Source organism: Gambusia affinis, linkage group LG09, assembly GCF_019740435.1.
Source record: "Gambusia affinis linkage group LG09, SWU_Gaff_1.0, whole genome shotgun sequence".
Lineage (NCBI taxonomy): Eukaryota > Metazoa > Chordata > Actinopteri > Cyprinodontiformes > Poeciliidae > Gambusia > Gambusia affinis.
In genome coordinates this window covers 24,597,688-24,610,339 of record NC_057876.1, presented here as the reverse complement: position 1 = coordinate 24,610,339, position 12,652 = coordinate 24,597,688, and the positions used below count along the sequence as shown (strand labels likewise).

The 12,652-nt window shown below is 35.5% G+C and overlaps 1 protein-coding gene across 1 annotated transcript in view; it reads right to left on the bottom strand.

Annotated features, from left to right (window-relative positions):
- Positions 1 to 9,308: 9,308 nt before the first annotated feature.
- LOC122836574 (proton-coupled amino acid transporter 1-like) overlaps positions 9,309 to 12,652 on the bottom strand; it is a 39,354-nt gene continuing 36,010 nt past the window's right edge. Inside the window, 1 exon segment of the mRNA XM_044126193.1 lies at positions 9,309 to 11,689. Coding sequence (XP_043982128.1) covers positions 11,415 to 11,689 — 275 coding nt within the window. The 3' untranslated portion in view covers positions 9,309 to 11,414.

Genomic DNA, 12,652 nt, shown 5'->3' with positions numbered 1-12,652 from the left:
GTTATCAAAGGGCACCGTCCTACATGTTTCATATGTTTATTTGAGGACTTTTTGCTACGCAGCAGCCTGCTGATTGAATCCTCTCGAAGGAACCAGGAAAACATCTAAAACATGTAAGACACTGGCCATCGAAAAGAGAAAGATAGGAAACCACTGGTCTTATAATTCATTACCTACAGTCCATTATAGACCATTTTGTCCCATTTGGCATATGATAGGATGATTAACAGAAACTAACTACAAAACTTCAGTTTCAAATTTACCTCAAAAAATTGTATCCTGTCAAGAAATTTTAAAGCTTGTCCCAATTGTTCTGTTTGCTGCTTAAGATAAGTGGGTGTCATTTACTCAAACTGGACTGTATAACATAAACATAATGAAATAAACTCAACCATGACAATAATGTGAATCCTTTTAGCTTTAAAGTAAGTGCTCATCAAAGAGTAAAGTACTTTGATAATGACCTTCCCTTGAGTTGATGTATCCTGGAGCAGATATATGTACGGTAAATTAACATCCTCAGATTCCACAGAAAGTAAATGAGGCATCTGTATTGGCTTTTCAGAGGAGTCCAATGAGGGTAGTTGCAAATTTAATTGGCCCACTGAGGATGCAAAAGTACAGAATCAGCCTTTTACCTGTAGTTATTAACTAATAAGGTATTTTTCTTGTTAGTGCTGAAGAACAATGCAATGAGCCAAGCTTTGTTGACGTTGTGTGTATTTGGAACAGCAGCAACAAAAAAATGAAAATTTAATACTGTGTCTGTATGTGTGGTCCAATGCCAGCCAGCTGCAATAGGAGCTGTCAGTATTCAGTCTAAGAATGTAACTGTTTTCCTTTCATACGCTGTTTTTGCACATCGCCATGAAGAATGTTTCCTCTGAATGTCTGTAACGTTGATGAGACAAAAGAAACCCACTGAATCCTGGAAAACATGTCTTAATAAATGAACGTTCACTGTGAAACGCCTCCCTTGTTGCCTTTCTCCCCAGCTTTGCAGGACTGTACGCCTTAGCACTTCAAACTTTTAGTTTGACAAATATTCACTGGCAGAGGTGAAACTGTGCAAAAAAAAATAATTTTGACTGCAATGGTGCTTGTTTTCATAGCACAACACCATGAAGAGAAGGAGAAAAATTGAGTCAGGGCCATGCTGTTAGCCATTGGGTTTTTCCTGTGAGTCAGAATACTAACTGAAGAGGACAGAGAAATCACTAATGTCGTGTTACTCTGTGATTTTTGTCGACAGAAACCTGACAGCTGTCTGTTTTCGCCATGGTTACACACACATACCTGTACAAACTCCAACCCAACACCATCCTCTGTAGTCTGAAGGTGATGGTTGCGGTAACAGCAGGATCTGACAGCCAAGCTGTCGCCAGAAGCAACACTGCAAGTCAAGCACCGTCTCCACCAGGGGGTGAGGCGAGGAAATGAATTCAGACGGCACATGAGGAGAAAGATAAATAGAGGAATGGAGAGAAAACAGGGCAGTGATAGCACTGAGAATGACTTGACAACTAGACAATAAAACAGAGATGATCTTTTAAAAGCAAATTCAAATGATAATCTTTGTCGACCCATGCAGGTGAGTCTTATGTCAAGTCTTTGAGTTAATTCTTAATTATAAAAAAATCTACAGACTCATTTGAGAGACTAAACACTTAAATCTACACTTCACAGCCTGACTGAAACTAGAATCAAGAGTCTAATCCAGCTCAGTGTCATGCTGTGCAGAACATCATATGGCTGCTGAATGAACTCCAGCTAATTATGTAATGCAATGAACTGTAACTTCTAAAACGTTAACTTTTGTGAGAGGAATAGTTTAAGTTCTTTCATGCTTTGTTTTTCTGATGCATTATGCTCCCATACTAATAATAACTGTTCAAAGAGCAAAAACCTGATCAGGTGAGAACTGAGAAATGTTCTCAGCTGAAAGCTGAAGAACTTACTGGAGAAAACTTGTAATAATTGACAGAAAAGCTGGACAAAGATAATTCAATGCATGATATCAGCTTCTAAAGCAGGTGCTCTCTGGGTGAACTCATACTTGTCATATCAGAACTTGATCACAGTTTGTAGCTTATTTATCCAACTCACAACCAAAATGTTCATAGGTTCAGTGGTGCCGCCAAAAGAGCGTTATGGACTCATTAAGTAGAGCAGTTACTCTCAGTATTATCGATTCGATTGGAGACCAAAATTGCTGTGGTCTCTTTCAGCACCATCCAATAATTTTGGTCATAATTTTGCTCTTTCAATCATTTTATATTTTGAGATAAGGTAATCTTGGTTTGATTCATTACACTTGGATATAGTTAGTTGTACTAGCGTGGTTTCCTCCCTGCTTACCTTTAGCTTCATGTTTCCCCTTCTTTGGATTTTGTACTCAGATTCTATGTTGCTTCTTAGGAAGTTTGATTTATTTTTATAATGGGCCTTCCAACTATCCCACATCCTTGGCTTAGAAAAAAAGAAAAGAAAAAAAAAAACAAGCATCTGCAGATAAAGTTCTTACACTTATATCTGCAGAAGCCTAAAGCATCATGCTGCAAGACAGGACAATTCCCTGCAGGCCTCCCAGAAGCATTTGATGCAACACTGCGCAGATCAGTGCTGCAGCCAGAGGAGTGAGATGAAACACACAGCAGTCATTAAAATAAAGAGAAGGGGGAGGAAAGTGAAGAAAAGTTTGGCTACTGCTGTTAAGGGCGATAACGCTGAAGCAAGGATGAAATGTGACAAAATAAGAGATCAGGGAATACAGAAAGAATGGTAATAACAAGAAAGCAAAAGGAAGGATTTTAAATGTCGGAAAGGGAAAAACTTTGAAAAATCCAGCTAAATCCACAACTTGAATCAAACCATTCTTTTTTTTCTACATATTATCTGGGTGGCTGATAAAGTTTAGACTATCAACGTATATTTGTTTACAAACTGGCAATATTAATAGCTAGTTTTGTTCCTAAAATGATTTTAGGTCATTTGTGTCTCAGATAAATGGAAATTATTTACTTAGCACATGCTCACAGAGAAGAAAGAAAGACAAACCGAGGTAGCTGGGTGGATAGATAGCAACATGCAAACAGCATACAAGCATTGGACAAATAATAATTAAATCAAATGTAACCGAAACATCAAAGTAAGAAATAATACTCGGGAATGTGGAGCAGGTGCTACAGTAAAAAAAAATTATATGGCCCAAATAAAGCACAATTTACCAAAGCAACAGAGTTACAATTTTAAAACCTTATGTAAATGTACAAAACATATAAAAACAAAGTGCTTAAACTTTACATAATTTTAATAAAACAAAGAAGATAATATCTGCTCCTGAAGTTAAACTTCTAAATGTTAGAGTAACACCCAGTAAACACATAAAAAGGTTGTCAGTTGTTGTCAGTTGGGAAACTTCTTATTTGTTTAAAAATGCTAATTATGCAAGTCAATGTCACTAGTAGGTTTGTCTTTCACAACTGCATCTAAAACAGTGACTCAACATTAGTTAGTGCCTCCTAAATCACCAGTGAAGGTTTTTCTCATTTACATCATCATCACTAATTACAACTCTGTTCAATATTGTGAGCCTAAGAGGGGATCTTTATGCAACAATGCCTTCTAAGCCTCTTTAATCCTGCAGAATCTCCAATCAAACATTTTGGGTTTTTGAACCAGAAGAGAAATCTGGCACTTCTGGAAGTGAGGCAAGAACAGCAGATTCTCCTTTAATACCAGGTACCACACACAAATGAGTTTCTAATCACTGGTTGTTTGTACTTAGGGTCTGAAACTGAGGCAATTAGAACAGCAGCTAATGGGTGGGTTGTGAGATCCTTTCAGGGTTAATCTGAATTTTCTCTCTCATTAAAACCCACAGAGGGAGTCAGTTCGCTGCTTCTTCAACAATGGCACGGGTCTTCTAACCAGCTGATGTAGCAGCAAACAAATTGACAAATACCATTTTTCATTGCACATTGCAAAATTTCTGAAATTTCCTCAGTGTGGGTGATGCTTTTCAATTAAAGAGAAGTACTCTCCCCCCTTCTGCTCATGGTGAGTCACCCACCATCTCTGCAGGAAATTATCATCCTCTTAAACAGAAAACACACATTATGCTCTGCTCATCCCGGCTCTTGGAGTTTTGAAATGGAAAACAGCTTTCTAAAGATGAGGAAAAAAAGAGCTGAGGATCTTTTAAGCCGAACGTCCGCAGGGAAGCTCTCCTTATCTCCCTGTTCTCAATAAAGGCTGCATGCTCCAGACAACGCTGACAGAGCTGCCTGCTCGCCCAACTTCAAAATATTTCAGCTCCGTCCAAAACAACATTCTCAGAGGAGTCCAGAGTAACAGCAGGAAGCAGATTCATGCCTGGACTTTTAACTAAAATCCTGTGGAATACAGGACAACACTCACTGTTGAATAAATGTTTTGGGGCCTGTAATGTAAAATGTATTAAATGCAGGGTATGTGTGAGAAGATATGCGCGCCATTTATAAATTCACAGTATAGAAAATAATTTATAAGTTTAAAGTTTAAATTGCTGTGCTGTAGATGGAGCAAATAATGATCCCGTGTTCCTGCCCAAATAAGAAATTAGGGGTAATTAGATGCAATGTTCATTTTGTTGCTACAGGAAACAAACAAACAAAAAAAAAAATTCTGGGTCAGATTTATAAGACTATTCTGTAATTAAATCCAAGTTCTGCAAAAAAAAAAAAAAAAAAAAAAAATCACAATCCTGAAATCCAAATCTCATCTTTAGGAATGAAACGAAGCAAACGCTCAGATTTGTCATCTATATCTTGATATTTTAGAATTAGATTCTATAATCTTCTTTCTACATTACAATGAACAAATAATACAATAAAATAATTTGTTCTTGTGGATTCTGTTTTGGTTTTTCTATGTAGAATTTAACAGACTTCCAGTCAGCAAAAGAAGTGGGGCTTACTACACCTTTTTTTTTTCTTTTATCTTGGCTTTGTTATGAAAGACTAACTATGCTGTTAAAATTATTTTTCTAGCATACGACACTTTGCACTGTCTGTCCACATATTCTTTTATGAACTTGCTTTTGTCTATGGATGTTATTTTTACATCACTCATCAGAGCTTCAGAAGAAATTTTGGAGTAGGAGTTGCATGAGCAGGTTTCAATCTACATATTTAGTTTGAGTAAAATTACACAGCAGACTCAAACTATATGTGTACATAAAATTGCTTTCTGTAGGAGGAATTAACGTCAAAGGTGATTGTTATCGGATTGGCATCATCCTGTTGTGATTTTCCTATTCAATTGTTTCTAATTTGTGGTGGGCGAGTAATTCAGGTTCAATGCAGAGGTGCAATTATTGTACATACTGGGTTTGAAAAGCCTGCATTATGTGTATGAAAAGCTGTTTCACCTCATTGTCGTCATAAAAAAGAGGGTGTCTTTACAATAAATTGTTGTGTGTTGAATTTGCGCCATCGATTTGTCCCATTATTTGTTTGGCTGGGATGATAACGAGCACAAACCAGGTCATTTCAGGAAAAAAGTGCAGCAGGGAAGGGGACAGTAAAACTTTCAGATAAGTGATCTTAAGAAAATTATGAACCAGACCAAAAGCCACATGTACAAATTTATGCAGCAACTTAAAGATAAATGTAAGCATTCACATGGTCCATGTCAACCAGTTCATTTGCCAGGCGTTGTGCTGTCAGCAGAATACATCAGTCCACATTAGTGACTGCTTACCCCCAGGTTAATGATATACTGTCTTCAGCTATTCATAAGCACAATATTACCTGTTTTTATTTGGGATTTGATTGCTGCAATCCAACAAAGATTTTTCAAGATTACATTTAGTTGTGCTTTGAGTCATTCCCATATGATTTCCTGTCAGAAACAAACTACTTAAGCAAAAAATAAATCTTCTTAAATTAGACCTCCCAGCAATGTGAATAATCTTGACCTCAACTGTACATAGGGACCAGCATTTTGTGCTACAATGTTGAAATGGTTTTGCACACTCCTTGGAAAATAAATGGTGATTGACATTAACATTCTTCTTCTATAACGTCTGTCAGCCTTGCCTCGTTCATAGTCACTTACTGTAAATCTTTTTCTTCCTCTCTCTACAGATGGATTCTGTAGTTCAGTTTGACCCAAGTGTTCACACATAAAGAGACGCTTACATCACTTTATGTGTTGAGTTGTTGCTTTCAACAAGCACAAAACTAACAGATCCACCTAATATATTAGCCAGAAAGTGTAAACTGTCCAGGTTGCATTAAATTCAAAATTAACTTTCTTTTTTGGCTTCACCGTTGATATGAGGATATAAATCTCAAGTTAAATTAGAGAAAATAACATTAGTTATAAAGTCACAGTGAGGAGAAATAAAGCCAAACAAATAATTTAACTTAACACTGAGCAGAATGATTATCCCACAGATGTTCTTAATAATTAATAGAACAATTTTACAGTTCTCATCAATTATGCCATATAAAATAAACTGCTTTAAAATGGCATTGCCTTCTTAAAGCCTTTTTGATGCTCCAGCTAATAAAACAGCTGGCACTAACTGCTTTATCTTCAAAAATCTTTAAAAAAGATGTTTGTGTGTTGGGTCACTGCATAGTTCAGTTGGTAGAGAAACCATTTGCAGTGGCTGTGGCGTTTGGTTGTGTTTTGGGACATTTGCTGCATTTTTTATGTAAAATTACAGTTCAATAAAGGCCACTAGTCCAAAAAATTGTTTAGAAGTAAAAAAAAATTTAATTTATGTTAATCTCATTCTTTTCAACAGCTACCCTGCAACTGTTTACAATGCAACATCACAAACTTTGTGAATTATGTCTGAATCTTAAATACAACTTAAAGCGGATGTAATTTTCCTTTTTTTTTCATTTTAAATCTCAATTAAAGACTTTATTGACCAAATACGATCCAAACCTGACACTTTATTTAATAATCTATACATTTTGACTATCTCAGGAAGATAGACTGAAGACCTGCTGAAAATAAACGAGAAAAGAAAAATTGAACAATCTGACAAATTATGGAAGGAATTAGACTCTGCTGGCTTCTGCTAGTCTATTAACCTCTCAGATGTAACAGAACTGTGAGAGCAATAAGAGCATCTTCATGCATTTATTCAGCAGCATTAGATCTCGTTACAATATGACCGCTCTGATTAAGAGGTGTCATTTTCTTCCACCAAGACTCTGTCACACACACGTCTGTTTTACGACAACTCTGAAATAACTTCTCCAGTCAGTTTCTCCTTTGACCTGGAGATGAGAAAATGAGTATATAATGACTCCGATTCTCTACATCATGGGCGAAACTTGACATGTTTTAATGTTGACACTAATGTGTAAATTGAGCAGATGAATGTTAGATAATTTGACTCCACTGCCTGTATGTATTGTATATGGTGCGTTCTGTGGTAAAATTCAATCAATCAATCAAATTTCATTAGTATAGCACATTTCAGCAGCAAAGCATTTCATGGTGCTTTACATCATAACAAACACAAAAAATTGCACCATGGTGATCATGAGGAACTCACTGTTTTAAACATTTCCTTTGGTTTTAATGTTTATGTATCAAATGTTTAGATTGAAGCAGAAATGATTAGATGTTTTTAGATAAAAGCATAGAATGAAAGTATTTCTCAGAATGTTTGATGTTGAAAAACATAAGCAGAACTTATGGAGTTCAAATCATGGTTAATGGAGTCTTAGAGGGACTTCTAGCTATCAAAGCATCCAACTTGCCAGCCTATCCAAGAAAGTTTACTCTGCTACTGCGTTAGAGGAGATCATAGACTTTTTTTCCTTGTTGTTACTGGATGTAAGAGGTACTGGAGAATGTAGTTGCGTTTCATCTGGTCTCTTTGTTGCCAAAGTCTAAGCTGTTTCTAGGGTGCGTTGATCTCTGTCAGAGCTGCACCTACTCACTGATACTGTTTTTGAAGTTTGTGGAAAAGATCTCAATGCGGAGTTGTGAGAAGGTGCGTCTCTGTGGCATTATTTTGTTCTGTTCTGGAGAAGAAAGAGCTGAACTGAAAAGGAAGCTCTTTAGCTCAGATATGTTCACACATGCATGTAGTGTTTATGCACATCATGGAAGAAAAAACAAGATCCTGTATTTCCTCCATCTTTCAGGTTGGAGCTTATAGTAAAGTCATTTAAAGGGTTTGGACATTGGATGTCTCCCTATGGATGTATGAATGGAAAAAAGGAAAGATGTGAAGTAATTACAGGTAATAAAAGTTTGAATTTAGTGAGAAAAAGCTGTGCTAACAGAATTAACAGCTCATTATTCCATTGCAGCCACATTAAATATACTAAACAAATTAAACTAAAAGCATTTAACTGTCAGAGAGTGGTTTATCAGCTGATTTTAAGACCAACTAACATGCAATTTTAGAGAGAAAAAACAAAACCTTGAAAGTACAAAACAAATACATTTTGCTTGGTTTTTTCAATTTAGTTTTAAATTTATTTCTTAAATTTTAGACATGATACAACTAAAAGACCTTAGAAATGAATGCGTGAAGATAATAAATCCCCATCAATCCAGTTTAATTTTGTTCTTGTGTATGTTGATACCATGCAGCTAAAGGTATATTTACCTGCCTTATTAGATTATGCTGCAGGCAGAACATTAAAATGAGCATTAAATGTTCATATAAACATATAATTTAAGATGCAAATTCTCTAATTTCAACCACTTATGATCTACGTCAAAGTCTTTAAATTATGACTGAAAAATATAAGCAATGTGTTGCATTTCTCAAAAGCAAAACTCAGAGACCATGGAGGACATATTAGGTTGTTCAAGGTTGTTTACTCTGCGAAAGGGATGAAGAACTTACAGAGTGCTAAAAGAAAAAAAAAAAAAGTGTTTTCATCTTTTTAAAAACCATACAGCAGATGGATGTGAAAATCAGTCCTTTTCAAGATGTAGATTTTTATTTCACTGACATTTATATTTTCTGCTGAAGAGATTTAAAAAATGATTATTATTACAATACTCTAGATTACAGGTAGAAAAAAAGTCACTGCTGCTCCCCGTTTAGCACAAAAATCCTTCCAGGTGGAAGATTAATGGGTGCTTTATTTTAAACATTTTTTTTTTTTGCAAATGAGGAAACATTTACTTGTGCAATAGATAAGTGATATATCCACACACACACAAAGTTATAGTTCTTTACACACATAAGGCTTGTGGATATGATTTTTTTTAATTGATTTCTATTAAAAGCTGAAAAATGTCACTGGTTGATACCGCCAAATAAACACTGAAGACACACAACAGTACAGAAGCTGTTCAGTGAATTTACAGTACATGTTGCATTTTATCAGCTAGACAATGCAGATAAATTATCTTTTATTATTTGATATACAGTCTGAAGTTAAATCAACCTGTAAAAGTTAGGTACAAGTAATAAAAAATAAAATTAAATAAAAAAAGACTTAGTAAAAACATTAAAGCAAAATAATAAAAAAATAAAGAACAAAAAACTTTTCAAGACACCGAAGAGCTCCTACATAATTTAGTATCACGTCTCCCAAGTCTGAAACAGTTTGGATTCTTATCGAGATTTATTCTACAGTTTTAGATCATTGAGCTTTTTCATCCGTCTTCTGATCAAATCCTTCTTTGTCAAGATTTTAGAAAAAACACTTTTACAACCTGTAGATTGTAAATGTTTGTCATCTCTGGTCAGGAAAATTTTGAACATTTGGTTGATTTTAAACGAGATTTGGATTAAAATTATTTTACTGCCTTCTCATACATTTTCATCAAAGCAAGTTTTTGTCCCCTCATGAATCTCCTGTAATATTTAAAAGTTAGAGTTAGTGAGGCTGGTGTGACTGGGGCAAACGGTGCGCAGCACAGCCTGCATAGGTTCAAGATTGTATTAGATTTGCGGTGCAGAAAATCATCGCATTTTCACAGAAATGGACCGAAAAGGCTTACTTTCACCATAAAGGTGAAAAAAAAAAACTAGAACTTTCTGGAGAAACTTTGAAGGGGGATGGAGGCAGCATAGTTACTGCAACAAAATTGCACAAGACGGATCTATAAGTCCATCAATAAACAAAAAGCAGTTAATGTGTATTTTAATGGAGTCAGATGGTGAAAATAAGAAAATGAGGAGAAAAAGGAGGCGGGCAAGTTCATATCAGGGTAACAAGAATCAGAAGTCTGTCGCAGCAGGAGTCACGCTGCATGATTATCCCAGAAAGTATCACTGCTTGCTTTATGGTTTACATTAAATGATAACTAGAGATTTTCTTATTTTTAGATTTTGGCGGAAAATGCCCATCACACAGTGTGAACCCAGATAAATAACTTTGGGTGAAAAATAATAACTACAAACCGCTTTGAGATGCATAAACTACACATCTGAAAATCATAGTACAGCTATGAAAGTGGCTTGAACCAAAAACCTTCTGAATAGTCCAGTTTAAAACTAGAATAAGATGTGATGGTTTTGCTTAACATTTAATGGTAAAAATCCCCAAATAGAAAAAAACTAACTGTAGAAGGAACCAAAACACCTGTTCAATCTGTGACCTAAATAAAATTTATACTATAGCGATGCTAAGAAATTCTCTTTCCTTTCACCAATATTTCAACATAGTGATATTGCATTGGAGGAAATATTATGTCTTTTTATCCTAGCAAGCATCAAGTCACTTAATTTTATGTATATTTTGCATCGATATATACAGAGTGCAAAATATCCTCCAAATATCCCCCTAATCACAATTTGGCATAATATATTTATCTTTAAAACATCCGACCAGAGATATATTGATGGATTTGATAAGTGAAGATAAAAAGCACAATTATTGCACAAATAATGCGAGGTTTGGTTTATAACCCTTAATTTGTTCTCAAAACATTATTTTTAAACTATTCAATGTGTCACTGAAAACTGCCAAAGTAGTGCTGTTTTATTCAATAAGGCATAAATCAAAGTGCATTTGTCATTTATCAAGGTTTTCTTCCTGTCAAGATGTCAGATGGTGAGTAGAAACCACTCAAAGCTGCAAACTTGAAGATGTTTGGGTTGAGGTGAAAAACAAATAAGAATCAGCTCTGAATCTGGGAGTTAAAACCAAAAACAACTATTGAGGTAGTTTGATGTGTTGACTGGAGAATTTACATGAATATGATAAATTACCTCTAATACTCTTAATAATCTGATGAAGTCATCTTCTACTTTACAGTATCTATAGTGACTTTTGGGCTGAACTAATGGCTGTCATTAATCTAACGCGACACTAGTACATTTGTGACATAATTGCATTAAAATACTTATACAACAGCAGCAAATAAAAACCTAAAATAAATTTTGTTCCTTAGAACGGTTTAAGATGGCCTGAAAGGCCCAACAGTCTGTTCTACTGCACCATGTAGGTGTAGAGTGTCCCTTCGTGTTTGACATTATTTCGTGCTACGATTTCTACGATGGCGATATAAGTTCCTAAGATGAAGCCAATCAGCCCCACCACACTGATGATCAAGTTCCTGATGATCACCAGTGGTGACAGACCCTCAGTGTGAAAGGCAAAGATCTCCAGGATGGGTGGGAAGATGAGAGCCAGGAAACTGCTGCTGACCGAACCGACCAATGAGATGACGAGGTCCAACTCCGGTATCAGGATGGCGAGAACACCTGGAGAGCAGAGAGGGCAAAAATGTGTTCAGACTAGGATTTTAGACAAAACTGAGTATTTAGGACTACGATGTAAGACAATACTAGTACTTATTAAGATTTAAATTGATCAAATGCTGTTAAAAATAAAATAAAATGGTTGTGTGTTAAATTTGTAGCTTCCTAAGCTTAAATTCTGTATGTTCAGATGTAAATTTAACCCCTCGTGTATCTCTATAGTCAACAGTCAATCCAACTGACATTATCAGTCCTTAAACTAATATTGACCCAGATGAGTTTCATTCAAAACCTCCTGCAGTTTTTATTTCTGAAAGCTCACATCTGCGTTGACATCAGACTTAATTGGTGATTGAAAAGTAAAAAGAACTACCTTAAAAAGGAGGCTCATCTTTATGAAAGAGGGGATGGTTCAGTTAATAAACATAAATAAATTATGTTGCTTTTTACACAGCCTAAAAAAATCCATGTAAAACTGGTTCTTTGCTTAATTATCTATATGCTGACTCAGCACTGATTCATCCCCCTTGAGGTTTTAAGTGTCTGAATGAGTCATAGGTCAGAGTTAAAGCTCTGAAAATGAACTGAAAAAGCTGTCAAAGTTCAAAGAAAAGATTTGAAAAGAGTTTCAGAAAGCATGAAAACAACTCTTGATCAAGACAACTTTAAAAAAAGTAGAAAATCTTGCTGAAAGGCAAATGGAATGAAATGAGGCGTGAATCAGACTCTGATCTCATTTTGACGACAATAACATTAACATTTAATTGACACTCATTTACGACTGCCGAGTTCTATGCAAGTCCTTCAACACCAGTTTATATTTTTATTTACATTTTCCCTGCACATAGCAGTGCTGCTAATGGCTTGATGCATTAATGCAGAAGTTCAAGTTTCAGAAAAAAAGTCACAAATTAGCATGTATTGCTGGCAGTCTGCCACTCGGGCAGCATTGAATCCAAACATCTC